This window comes from Heteronotia binoei, chromosome 1 (genome assembly GCF_032191835.1).
Source record: "Heteronotia binoei isolate CCM8104 ecotype False Entrance Well chromosome 1, APGP_CSIRO_Hbin_v1, whole genome shotgun sequence".
NCBI lineage: Eukaryota > Metazoa > Chordata > Lepidosauria > Squamata > Gekkonidae > Heteronotia > Heteronotia binoei.
The window spans coordinates 162,227,604-162,242,206 of NC_083223.1; the positions used below are offsets into that span (position 1 = coordinate 162,227,604).

The 14,603-nt window shown below is 41.9% G+C and overlaps 1 protein-coding gene across 1 annotated transcript in view; it reads left to right on the forward strand.

The window, feature by feature from the left end:
• Nucleotides 1-488: 488 nt before the first annotated feature.
• The window catches only part of CHRM3 (cholinergic receptor muscarinic 3), a 160,037-nt gene continuing 145,922 nt past the window's right edge, over nt 489-14,603 (forward strand). The window contains exon 1 of the mRNA XM_060243367.1: nt 489-690. Within this exon, the coding sequence (XP_060099350.1) occupies nt 563-690 (128 nt within the window). The 5' untranslated portion in view covers nt 489-562. The remainder of the gene's footprint in view (nt 691-14,603) is intronic.

Consider the following 14,603-nt stretch of genomic DNA (forward strand, 5'->3'; position numbering starts at 1 on the left):
TAATTAGACTGTTATAGTAGGTAGTCAACTTTTGACATGAGATGGGGCGAAATATTTTAGATGAAAGAACTTTCAAATATGGAAATACTCCAGATATAAGTCTTTTCCTGGAAACAACCACTTAAATGACTGTAATCAAATATGCAAAACCTGGCACTTTAAATAAGAAATTGTTTATTAAAAACTCTCTGAAATGATATAATATGTGGTTGGCAAGGCTTGAAAATGGTTTTTAAGATTAGCAAATGTGGGCATTATTACAGTTCACTGAATCAGTTCAGAAGATATCTGAACCACACTGAACTTTTGCTTCCCTGAGTATCCAAGTAATTTTACAGTTAAAGCTGCTTAGACTTTTAAAAAGTACTCTTCAAATTGCTTTTTCTGTTCCTCTGTTATATTCATCCCTGAAAAAAAACCTTTTGTTTTCTCTTTCTTTCAACTAGATCTTCTCATGATCCATGGCTTGGAAGAAAATGTCTGGGATCAATGCCAGTGGCATTGATCCTTTGCACTACGTTGAACTCCTGTAAAGTTGTGCCATGTACTGTTGTGTATCTTTATGGTATACTGTGTGTCATGGAATGCCCATGATTTGGACCAATTATCACACCTCTCTTTGACAAAGAGAAGTGGAGGATACAATAGACTTGAGCAACTGAATCCAGCACCAAGGACTTTTCCTGAAAGGTAGGACCACTGATAACAATGGAAATTAGGGGGGGGGGGGGTATGCAACCATTTTATCTATAGATTTTGTCAGTATAAGGTAATAAAAATATTATTTCTTTCTCTTATTCCAAGATCAAGCTGAACAAATGGATTTAGTATAATTAACATAGAGATCAATTGCTTTGAATAATTTCTGGTGTCATACCAAGAAAATAATGATTCCTTTAAATTAGGGCTTTGAGGGTGGCAGTGAAATGTCTGTACACATCTTTTGAGAATTTTGAAATTGCCACAATAATAGCATTTTACACTAACATTTAGCAATACAGCAACAGGGATTTATTTTCAGTAAACAAAACAAATTTTAATTTTCTGCCTTGGATTAATCTGCTTAGTTCTTTAGCAGGATCAGGAATGTTTCTTTAATATTGTGTCAAGGGGAATTTGTTCTCATGCACTGAAGCACACAAACATTTGAAAAAACAATATACACCTCAATTGACAGTTACTAGACTAAAATATAAGGTTTTGGAATATATGTATAATATTTGCATAATAAATATTATTATTCAGGTAAACCAGGAGGTCCATTTATTATGTTGTTCCTGCACAATAAGTATAGAATAGGTAAAAGTATGAGTTACACTGGATCTTCTGCAATCAAAATAAATCCTCACAATACTGAGATCAGTCATGGGTGATCAGAGGAAAATAAAACACACTTATGCCTGCATGCATTCATGTTTGGTAGCCTGCCACCTGGTGTATATGAGAATAAAGAAGTTAATGGAGCAGTCTATGTTAACTGTCCCTCCCTCCACCTCCTTCCCTCTCCACCCTATCATTATGCTGCCCGACAGGCCAGGATCCGAGGGAAAAAGATCTATAGGACACCATCCAGATTTTTAATAAATTTTAATGGATTGTTACTCTGTTTTTATCTGCCTTGTATGTTATTTTATGTTGTGCATTGCTCAGAGCCTGGCATAAACTGGGGTGGATAATAAATAACATCTAATAAATCAAAACAAAACAATTTTGATCTGCCCAGAAATGGACTCTTTCAGTGCTAAGATCTGAAATCTGTTAGCGATGATAGCCATAGTTGTAACTTCATGCACAACAGGATTGATATGTGGGAACCCCCTGGTTCAACTGAAAATCATCTTGGTATTTACAAGCTTTTTTGGTGAACATTTGGGAAAATCTAATCTGTTTTCTGAAGTAAGTTTTCTCTGGGCTTATAGTGTTGGTGCATATGCATTGGGTATTTAGCAGCTCTCTAGATTCTGTTAAATGTGTATCACATCCCCATAAAATATTTGCAATTGACACAAACAAATTTATACAAAAGAAAAAAATGGTAATGTAGCTGACAGCCATTGTGGGGAGTTTCATCAAAAGTGAGTGGTTAACATTAAGGAACTATCATTATACGCCTGCAACAAACCATCTGGCTTATGTGTCTGGTCTGCATAGACTGTTCAAGCTTGCCTGCCAAGGACTGCTTGAACAAGAAGGCATTTTACTGTTTCCTGTTCCTCTTTCTGCAGTCAGTTGGCTTAATCATGGCTTGTATTCATGTTGCAGAGGGTAGCTCAGTAGTAGAGCATCTGCTTTGCTTCATGTGTGTACTCTTTAAATATTTTCTTGGGCAGAATTACGATGCCTTTCATTGCCCCATATAACTTCTGTTTCTACCTCTGGTTAACTCAGAAGTGCTACTGTTCTTCTCCTACCAACTGTTCGCCCTCCACAATGAATATGTCTACTGTAAGCAATTTTAAAGCCACACAAGTTTTTTATACGTCACTTGACAAGAGATTTAGCCTTCAACCCAAAGCAAAGGAGTCAGCATAATTCCTCCCCATAGTTGATCTCCTCTATAAGAATGCTTCCACTTCAGTATTTAACACTGAAGCTGTGATCTCATATCAGCAGTCATGGCTTGGCATTGATTAAACTGGATGGTTTTGTAAGAGTTGTTCTATTCAGAGTGTTTGTTTCTCCCAAAAGACAAGAAGCTATTATTTGAAAAAATATAAATCTTTGCAAAAGTTGTATTGTACATAATGTCAGTGCCTGTTAGCAATAACTATGTGCAGCATGTGATCTCCATAAAGAACAATATTTGGACAAAGAATAAAGTTTTAATCCAGTGGCACCTTTAAGACAATAATTTGGGGTATAAGCTTTTGTGCGCATGCATGCTTCATCAGATACAGTAGAAGTGTGCATGCACATGAAAGCTTGTACCCCAGAATTAGAGATGGGCACAGCCTAGGAAAGCCCAGTTCAGTCTGGGACTCATGAACCAGGTGGTCCTGGACTGAACCCTGAACTGAATCCCTGAACAAAAAACTCACTTGAACTGAACTGATTTGGGTGGCTCAGGTCCCATCCCTGGCATGCCTACATGATCCAGAAGTGATGCAAGCATGTTGGTCCCCCAGTGCACTTGTGTCACTTCTTGGTGGTATCAGACCCCACCCTTGATGTGCCTGCATTACCCAGAAATGACACAAGCACATTGGCAATGCACTTGTGTCACAGCTAACACAAGTGTGCTGAGGGTGTTGGGGGCGGGGCTCGATACCACTCAGAAGCCGCTTGCCAAACACACAAGCTGACCTGAGCAGTTACTTGTTTAACTGTGCAAATAATATAAAAAATGTATTTAAAGTAAAATTATATACAACATAGTAGAATTATACATCTTGGCATAATTTTTTAAAAACTAAAATAATGGGCAGTAGAAATGGAAAGCAAAATTCATTTGGATGAAGGAATGATTTGGATGAAGGAATAGAGGGAATGCTTTGGATGAAGCTTATCCAGCTTTGGAGGGAATGCTTATGAAATTTGCAGATGTTACTAAATTGGGAGGGGTTGCAAATACAGTAGAAGACAGACAAAGGGTACAGGATGATCTTGACAGGCTGGAAAACTGGGCTAAAACCAATAAAATGAATTTTAACAGGGATAAATATAAAGTTCTGCATTTCGGTAGGAAAAATCCCATGCATAGTTATAAGATGGGGGAGACTTGTCTTAGTAGTATGTGTGAATAGGATCTAGGGGTCTTAGTAGACCATACACTGAACATGCGTCAACAGTGTGATGTGGTGGCTAAAAAGGCAAATGCGATTTTGGGCTGTATCAACAGAAGTATAGTGTCCAGATCACGTGAAGTGTTGGTATCACTTTACTCTGCTCTGGTAAGACCTCACCTGGAGTATTGTGTTCAGTTTTGGGCACCATATTTTAAGAAGGATATAAACAAGCTGGAATGGGTCCAGAGGAGGGCAGTGAAGATGGTGAGGGGTCTAGAGACCAAGTCCTATGAAAAAGGTTGAAGGAGCTGGGCATCCTTAGGAGGTGGTGGGCTCTCCTTCCTTGGAGGTTTTTAAACAGAGGCTAGATGGCAATCTGACAGCAATGTGGATCCTGTGAATTTAGGGGGGGGGGGCAGTATTTGTGAGTTTCCTGCTTTGTGCAGGGGGTTGGACTAGATGACCCTGGAGGTCCCTTCCAACTCTATGATTCTATGAAAATCCAGATCTTCCTTTCAGTGTAGATAAGGGAAGGCACAAAGTGTCTAAGTCAAGAGAAAGGCTAGAAGTGAGTAGGAAAAGCCTGGATTCAGAAAGGATTTCCACTAAATTTGCTCCTACCTATTCTCCTGGATGACATTTTATCCTCATGCTCATACTTTGCCCTCTCTTTTTCACTGACAGGTGGGAAATGTTCTGCCTTCTCCAATTTTTTCTTTCTTTCCATTTTGTCCTTCAATCCATATCCACACTTTTCTCTCATGTCTTCCCATTCTGTGCACCCTCCACTTCTGTTTGGCAGAGCATGACATCATAGGATCATGCCTATGGTGGCTTTTTTTTATAAAGGCTGAGAAAGTCAGGCTGAGAAAAGCTGAGAAAGGCCAAAAAAGTCTGGAGCCAAAGGGTAGCCTTTGTCACCACTATAACAACACAATCATAGTTGTGATTTCTTCCTTCAGCCTTAGCTTTTCCTTTGAATTTAATCCTTCTGAGGAAGGTCCATATCTATGTTCTGTACAGTACTTAAATCACCATTGTCACTAAATAAAACCTTAGTTATACAACAGCTGTCATGTTCTACTTCTAGGGCCAGCTGGGTTCCAAGCAGGTGAATAGTTGACAATCTGTCTCTTTGTGTATTTGACTCTTTGTAACTGTTGAAAATCGTACAATTGAGCGGTTTCAATAAATATATGTAATTAGTAAAATACTGTTGAGAGTACTCATGAAAAGATGGCACTTGTTGGAAAAGACAATAATGCTAGGAAAATTGAAGGCAGTAGGAAAATAAAAGAATGTAACATGAGATGGACTGACTTAATAAAGGAAGCTATGGCCCTCAGACTACAAGACTGTTAATGATAGGACGTTCTGGAGGTCATTAATTCATAGGGTTACCATCAGTTGGAAATAACTTGACAGCACATAAGACACAAAAATGTAATATAATGTAATATAAGATATAATTTAAGAATGTCATATAAGATGGGGTGTTATATAAAAAACAGTAAATCATTCTAAAAGAAACAAATCCCATCTAAAAGTATGTTTTAGGGTAATAATTCGATGAAGATCCATTCTGAAGTAAATCTTATGTTATTCAATGGTGCTTAGTTCCATGAAAATGCCCTTAGGACTGTAGTAATTATTTCCTAAATATGGTGAAGATCTGGCTTGGTGGGCTGATTCCATAAGGTCTCCCTAGAATATTCTGGTTGCTGCCTCTAATACCTCTGCACATGGCACACTAATGAACACTTCCTATGATGACCTCTGTGCATGTGGGGAAATACACAGAGGAGGCTGTCTTCTTAAGAGTTCAATTTACGCATTATCCAATAGTCAGATCTGTGCTATAAATGAATTCAGTAAGGTAAAATAAAAACATATGTAAAGAGTACGATTTTGCATAAACATTTTTAACACTGAGGACAAATCCCAGTTTCTTTAAAGCTAGTGTACATAAGGAGTCACCATCAAAATCACAACAATGGCTGTCCCCCAAACCTGATTTTGTTTCTAAGTCCTGAGTTCAAATTTATTTGATAAGCCAAATATCTATACAACATTTATTTGATAAGCCAAATACCTAGAAAACATTTTATGTCAATGGGTTTTGCAATTTAGGATAAGTCCATAAACAAATAGGCATATTTCAACAGTATTTATTTAAGCTGTGAATTAGTTAATATTTTCCAAGAGATATTCAGTCCAAGAGAAAGTGATAAGGGGAACTTGATATGGTCATATTCTAACTATCCTTCAAGATTAGGGTTGCCAAGTCCAATTGAAGAAATATCTGGGGACTTTGGGGGTGGAGCCAGGAGACTTTGGGGGTGGAGCCAAGAACAAGGGTGTGACAAGCATCATTGAACTCCAAAGGGAGTTCTGGCCATCACATTTAAAGGGACTGCACACCTTTTTAAATGCCTTCCTTCCATAGGAAATAATGAAGGCTAGGGGCACCTTCTTTTGGGGCTCATAGAACTGAACCCCTTGGCCCAATCTTTTTGAAACTTGGAGGGTATTTTGCGGAGAGGCACTAGATGCTATACTGAAAATTTGGTGCCTCTATCTCAAAAAACAGCCCCCCCAGAGCCCCTGATACCGCAGATCAATTCCCCATCATTCCCTATGGGAATTGTTCATGGAGGTGCATGATAGCTGTGGGGGCGGGGCTTCCCCCGCCAGCCAGCTGGCTGGGGGAGGGGGGAAGCCTGTAAAACCAGGGGATCCCCAGCTGGGACCTGGGGATTGGGAAGCCTATTCAAGATTGTGACGGAACCGGCCCGATTCTGCCTTCAGACCCGGTCCCGTCAACTCCCTATTGAGTCGCAAACCCCTGGAGGGAGCTATTTCTCCTCCGGCCACTTGGGCTCACTGCCACCACCTGCTCAGTCTAGGGGTTCAGATTGAGAGGAATAGGACTCCCAATCCCCCTCTCCAGCTATGAGGCCAGGCCTCAAGGTCCTCTGCCACCCTGTACTTGGGTGTCAGCACTTCTTCGGGGAACCCCTGGAGGATTGGCACCTTACCCAACTGTATGCCTTCCCCCTTCCCTGGGGCCCCCTTAAAGCAGCGTGGTCTAAAGCGGTTGGGGATCTATGTGGTACAGAGTTTGACTGCCAGCATTCAAAACAGTAAAAATATTTAATTAAAAGAGAAAAAGAAAAGAAAAGAAGAACAAAACAAAAACAGTTGCATGTAAAAGGTTAGCACAGCACAGCACCCGCACAGCAAACAGCATGACAAAGAAAAGGTGGTTATAAACACATCCTACTGTCCCTGGTCTAAACTTGCCCTGCCTTGTGGATGACTTACTTGGTCTGACTGCCTGGGGGCCTCCTTTTCCTGCGTAGGCCTCTCCCACAGTCAGGAGCCCACAGACTCACAACCTCCCTCTTGGAGGGCCAGCTGCGGACTGCCTGTTCCCCTCTAATTCAAATAAAAAGAAACAAAAGAACTTCCTGCCTCTCTAGGAGGCTTTCCTCCAAGAGTCGATGGTTTAACTCCGGAAGGGAGGGGGGAGTGAAGGGAAGACTAGGCCGCAAAGCCTGCCTAGCAGTTTCATGTTCCCTCCCAACCAAGCATCATCATGAACTAAGATGGCATTTCTCCACAAAGATTATTTAGTGAGTGTCAGAATTGTTCCATTTCTAGTTTCCTGAAGAACTGGTGGATGGCAGGACCCCATTTTACAGCAGCAGCAATGCAAGCCTCTCCTTTTTCCTCCATGGTGTCAGCAAAAAGCCAGGACAACCTTCTTGTGCTACCAGCCAGGCCATGCTCCTTTCAGATAGCACCAACGTGTCCTCACTTGGTTAAGAGTGAGCCACAGAGTAAACGGGGTGGGTTTGGGGAAGGAATGGGGCTGCAGGGATGGCTGAGGAAAGAAGCAACATAGCAGGCATCTGGAGAGGCCAGGACTGTAAGCAGCAGGAAGTAAGAGACAGCCCTGCAGACAGGTGCTGGCAAAGGCATCTGGCATAATGCAAGGTGTATGAGGGTGCGATGAATCTGCCTACGCCAATGGGAGCTTTCCTCCAATCCCCACTACTTCCAGGTCACACGGGAGGAATGGAAGTGGCCAAGAAGGCAAGGTATCCCACTGGTTATCTAAAGCAGGCCCAGACACAGGCCAAAAATGGTGCAGCTGATCCTGCTTAGAGTGACAAGGAGTAGAGGTCAGTGGAGAGGAGGAGGATCCTGATGTTGCAACCTCTACTCTTCTTACTGAGGCCTAGAAGACCTAGTGTAGGAACAGTTGTGACACAGAGGCAAGAAGTGGACCTGGGGCAGGGATAGTCTCACAAGAACACACACACAGCGATCTCAATTGATTCTGATTGTAGTTCAGTGTCCTTAGTGTAAGTTACTAGAGTAAACATGCAGCTAGTCTCAGATTGACAGAAACCATAATTCCCTATGATATAATGTTTTAAATGCAGTAATGTCTGTGCGTTCACATAAAGTATGATTTCTTTTGACATTGAGTACTTTGCTGATTTAGTTGTGTCAAGAAGAATAACATTCATTGTCATAATATTCATATGTCTTCCATGACAGAATGGCTTAAAACATTCTTTGTCTGAAACCCATTGAAACTTTTTAAAAATATGGTAATGAACTTTTTTTTCAATCATTCTTCAGAATACATGTAAGACTCCAGAATGCAGCGCCTTGTCTCCCACCAATACTGGGCTGTAGTCTACCTAGGGTTGCCAATCCCCAGGTGGGGGTAGGGAATTCCCCGGTTTGGAGGCCCTCCCCCCGCTTCAGGGTCGTCAGAAAGCGGGCTGAGGGGAAGGAAATGTCTGCTGGGAACTCTGTTATTCCCTATAGAGATTTATTCCCATAGAAAATCATGGAGAATTGATCCGCGGGTATCTGGGGCTCTGGGGGGGGCTGTTTTTTGGGGTAGATGCACCAAATTTTCAGTATAGCATCTAGTGCCTCTCCCCAAAATACCCACCAAGTTTCAAAAAGATTGGACCAGGGGGTCCAGTTCTATGAGCCCCAAAAGAAGGTGCCTCTATCCATGATTTCCTATGGAAGGAAGGAATTGAAAAGTGTGCCATCCCTTTAAATGTGATGGCCAGAACTCCCTTTGGAGTTCAATTATGCTTGTCACAGCCTTGATCTTGGCTCCACCCCTAATGTCTCCTGGCTCCACCCCCAAAGTCTCCTGGCTCCACCCCCAAAGTCCCCAGATATTTCTTGAATTGGACTTGGCAACCCTAAGTCTACCTCAGTGCCCTTTGGATGGAGGTGCCTTGTCTGCTTCAGTCCCCCTGGCCCACATACTATGGCCTCTCATACAAAGCAGTGAGGTAGCCCAGCTGGTTGCTCTCTTGGATAGCTGTCACAGGCTCGCCGTGGTCGAGGAGCAGAGTCCAGGTCTGGTCTGAGGCTGTAGCCAGGAGAGTCAGAACAAGAACCGAGTCAGGAAGCCAGAAGCCAAGTCAAGGGTCTGAGAGTGTGGTTGTCTGAAGCAGGAGGTCTGGAAGCCGAGAAAACTGAGCAGGGGCAAGGTCTGAAGAGAGAAGCTGGAGTGGACGCGAAGTTGTCACAGGTGCAACTTGTTGCTTCCAGGGAGAGCCCAGCCCCAAGCAGGGGCTATATGGGCCTCTGGCAATGCTTCAATTAGCGAGTGGTGGAGTTTCTGTTAATACTCAGGGCTCCACAGAATAGATGTAGAAAAGCACACAATAGACTGTGGATTATTAATGAAGCAAACACACTAATAAATATTGCACCATTCTCTAGTTATCAAAAATATTCCAAGTTGAGCAGCAGGCTTGTAGCTGTTCAACTTGGAATATTTTTTATAACAGTTGAATGCTACAATATCTATTAGTGTGTTTGCTTCATTAATAATCCACGTTCTATTGTGTGCTTTTCTAATACTCAGGGTTCAGCAACCACCTTCCCCACGAACAAATCAGCCAGTATAATAATGCCCCTGTATAAATTAATGGTGTAGCCTCATTTGGATGACTGTGTACAATTCTGGTCACCACACCTAGATATAATAGCATTGAAAAAAGTGCAGAAAAGGGCAACTAGAATGCTTTTTAGCTTGGAGAAATGTCAACTGAGAGGTGACGTGATAGAAGTTTACAAGATTATGCATGGGATAGAGAAGGCAGAAGAAAGAAGTACTTTTCTCCATTTCTCTCAATACAGGAACTCAGGCTCACTCAATGAAATACAGATAAAAGCAAGTACTTCTTCACCCAAAGGGTGATTAACATATGGAATTCACTGCCTCAGGAGTTGGCAGCTACAAGCATAGACAGCTTCAAGAGGGAATTGGATAAACATATGAAGCAGAGGTCCATCAGTGGCTGTTAGCCACAGGATATTGATGGATCTCTCTGTCCGGAGCAGTATTCTTGGTGCTTGGGGGGGGGGGGGGGGAGTTGGGAGGTCTTCTAGTTTGCTGGCCCCACTGATGGACCTCCTGATGGTACCTGTTTTTTTGGCCACTGTGTGATACAAAGTGTTGGACCGGATGGGCAATTGGCCTGATCCAACATGGCTTCTCTTGCGTTCTCGTATGTTCTTAAGCATGCATCTTGGTGCTGGGTTGCTAAGTTCTGGCAGCGTCGCTCTCTCAGCTGAGTCACTCATGGAGGTGAGTTATCTGATTGCACCTGCACCTTCTTGGCAGCCAGGCCAGATGCGGGGGATGCTGACTCAAGTGACAGCAGCAAGCTGTCACTTCTGGAGGCATCAGGGGGACTTCTGGAGGCATCAGCTGTAGGCTCTGGTGACACTGCCAACTTGGGCAGGGACTCAGTGTCACCCATGACAGTGGCTTTCTGAAAAAGGAACTCAAACATAGAATTAGAACGATGACTAACGGGTGCTATTGTCCAGTATATGGCAGCATGTCTGCCTAACCAACACTGTTGCCACAAACCAAAAGGCAACTAGAACCTAACATGAATTGCTCAATTCACAAGGCTATCTGTAAGTGACAGCTGATGATCTTTCTCTTAATAACTTCTATGTATTGTATATAAGTATCACTATATAACTAAATATTACTATTACTATTAAATCATTGGGTTTTAAAAAAATTATTATGCCTTGTGTGGCCATAGCCAAGCTACTGGGCTTGACCACCTGACAAGCAGTTCAATACCAATATTTATTTACTCCCAATAAAGATTAATTTTTTTTTTTGTAATTACTGTGTTTTCCTAACTTAAATTCCTTAAAGAAACAAATCAGTGTTAATCAACCAATGCAATTACTTTCTCTAAAACCAGAGGGAAAGTGCTGTCAAGGCTGGATAACTGTGCCTCTGAACCTGTGAATTGTCCTTACAGCCTCTGGCCCAGCGGAGAGAGATGCATTCCCAAACCCTTACAAGGCACACCTAGCCCAGCCATGTAGAAAATAGAAATGGCGGGTGTTGCTTAAGAACCCCATGCCCAACCAACCCACAGCCTCACAGGCTGGCTACCAGGCAAACATGCACCCACTGTCCCCGAGGTGTAGTGATGGGGTTGAGAGTGTGTAAAAGTGAGCCACCAATGTATTACCAATGGGGAGCGGGAGAATCCTTAAAAAAAAAAACATGCTCAATCCTTTGTTGCCTGGTTGCCATTTAGTGCCAGTTAGCCAACTCTCCCCAAGCACCACCACCCCTTGGGCCCAAAAAATCTCTCTGCTCAATGAAAAAGTCATTCCATGTAGTTCACTCCTGGGTGGTTCCACAGATCCTCTCTGCCCTGGACCCAGCAACCAGTTTATTGTCAATCCCCAGTAGAATTTAGTCCGCTCCTAGAGTTGGCAAGTGGTGCAGCTATGTGTTTTCCTCCCACTGATCCACATGCTCTCCTTAAAGGTTACTGGTCATCCAGTGGTCCGCAAAAGACCACATGGCAAAACCCCCAGGTGACCTGTAGCCATTTAAATTCCTGCAGGGACTTGTGATCCTGCCTCATCCCCAGGCCCTCTGGGCCAGGCCCGATTGGCCAATCTGGTGAATGGGTAGTCCCTGGGCCCCTGCAGCCACTTTATAGTCAGCCAACCTCCAAATGACGGAGCTGCTGGCTAGCCAGCAGCCATGTGCTTCATCGGCTTGTTCCCTCCCCCTCCGCAGGCCCACAAATGGGACTCACAGGTAAGTCAAGGGTCCTAGCTTTATTTCATCTGGTGTTTCCTCCTTCCTGCCCTATGTTTAAAATATTCCTTTAATGTTTTTGTATGTGTATTTTAGTTTTGGTTTAAATTGTTTTAATTATCTATTTTTGTTTGGGTTTAATTGTTTTAAGATGTGTTTTTATTATAAATATTTTTAATTCATTAGCCACCTTAAATTTTCCAATTTCTAATTTCATTAGAGTCAATTGACCAGCAGTAACAATATACAAAATCTCATAGTCACAGACCACAGTTTCTGATGACATAAAAGCATTCTCATATCCAAATTCTACCAATGCTAAACCTTAAGAATAGCACTAGTAACAATCTCTACTTTGTTAAAAACTTCAGCTTATTTATTACTAAAAAACCAATATTTTGCTACTGCCTGAGTTACAGACTTCTTAGTATCTTCCAATAAATATTTCAGTAGCACAACATCTGCACATTTCAAATAATTATCCAATTGGGCCTGACCCTGCAGTGTACCAGGTTCAATGTACCGGGTTCAAATTTAGAGAGTAATGGAAATATTAACTGATGTCTTTCTCTGGAACAAAGCTTACAATGTAAAAGAATGTGAGTGACGGTTTCAACTTCCTTTTTGGAGCATATACAGCATCTTTGGTGGATAGGCTGGTGAGAAAACCTTCCTTGCAGTACATTAGAAGGGAGGGCATTGGAACACACCCTAGAAAAGGCCCATGCATATTTTTCATATGTGATATCAGATAGATATGGGGCTGCTGCAAATCCAGAACAAGACTGTAAATTGCTATACATGCTGGGTAAGAGTGCTTCATCGGTTTGAACCTCAATGTCAGTGTACCAAAGATTTAGCTTTACATAAGCCTATTTCTAAAAGATTAACTGGGCATAATCCAATTGATCTCAGTTTGTCCATTATTCTAATAGACCAATAAGGATAAGGGGTAGATGCTAAAAACAAAGGGACCAATCCTGTAGGCTTCAGATGGATTCCTAACCAATAGTAAATTGAAACCATCCAGATTTTCAGTTCCAATTTTGGTATCCCAGCCTCTTGTTTTAAGACTATGTTGGATGTACATTTTGGTGGATTAAATGGTGCTCTGAGAAATTCAGATTGTACTCTTTCTAATTCTCTAAATAAAATCAAGTATCTTTTAACTTAATTCTCAAAATGACTGCCTTAATTGTCTAAAAATTTACCCTGTTATCCCTCCAAGAAAAAACAGAGAAACAGGATCGACCTTCCATAGTCCGTCCAGCTGACCTTGTACTGCAACCTTGAGTGCTTATAATATCTATATTGTTTGTTATACATGATTACATGTTGTTAAAATTTATTACACATTTAACTTGCAACACATTATTGCGTGATTTTTCAGCCTTACTTGTAGTGTAATATTTTGTGATTTACTCTCCACACCACAGCTGCTTTTAAGTACTTCTCTTTTTTTATCCCTCCAAGACTGGCAGAAATGTTGATGGTAACTATAATTTTCCAGTAGTGCAGAAGTTGTTATTCCAGTGACCAAAAAAAAAAAAAAAAAGCATCAGCATGACTTCAACCATTTCAGTTTTGTCATAGGAAGTGTTAAGGAATCAGGATGTTGTTCTGCATGAGTACTCAATATGAAAATATTTGGTAGATTATCAGTTTGTTTAATTATTTATACCCCACCTCTCCCACTGTCAAAAATAAGATATTTAAGATGTAATTGTGATTGTGTTTTTATAGCCATCCATTTCTACCTCCCTGAAATTAGAACAGGAAAACAGATAGCAGAAGAAAGCTTTAAGTTAGGAGGAAAGCACTTTAAGAACATAAGAGAAGCCATGTTGGATCAAGCCAATGGCACATCCAGTCCAACATGGTGTCACACAGTGGCCAAAAAAACCTCAAGTGCCATCAGGAGGTCCACCAGTGGGACTAGAAGCCCTCCCATAGTGCCCCCCCCAAGCACAAGAATACAGAGCATCACTGCCCCAGACAGAGAGTTCCAACAATAAGCTGTGGCTAATAGCCACTGATGGACCTCTGCTCCATATGCTTATCCAATCCCCTTTTGAAGCTGTCTATGCTTGTAGCTGCCGCCACCTCCTACGGCAGTGAATTCCACATGTTAATCACCCTTTGGGTGAAGAAGTACTTCTTTTTATCAGTTCTCACCCGACTGCTCAGCAATTTCATTGAATGCCCACAAGTTCTTGTATTGTGAGAAAGAGAGAAAAGTACTTCTTTCTCTACCTTCTCTATCCCATGCATAATCTTGTAATCCTCTGTCATGTCACCCCTCAGTCGACATTTCTCCAAGCTAAAGAGCCCCAAGCGTTTTAACCTTTCTTCATAGGAAAAGTGTTCCAACCCTTTAATCATTCTAGTAACCCTTATTCAACCACCAAGCCGTTGGAGATAGTACAAACTAAACTCTTGCGCAAGCTTCTGTCTGTTCCCAGTTGTGTGCCAAACACTGCCATCAGGTTGGAATCTGGCGTCCCAAGCATCGAGACGTCTATGTGGTTAAACACCCTTTGTTACTTTTTGAGGGTTCTCTCAAAGCCAGGTGGCCTTCCCCATCTGATTTTTTTCGACTCTTTTGTGGGAACTTGGGAGAAAAGGTGTCTAGATCATTTTAGACTCTGTGATCTCTCCCTGAGTCCCTAGCAGTGATGGAACTGAGGGATGGGAAAGAACTTTTGCGCCTGAGGTTGGTTGAGCTTGAACTGAGATCT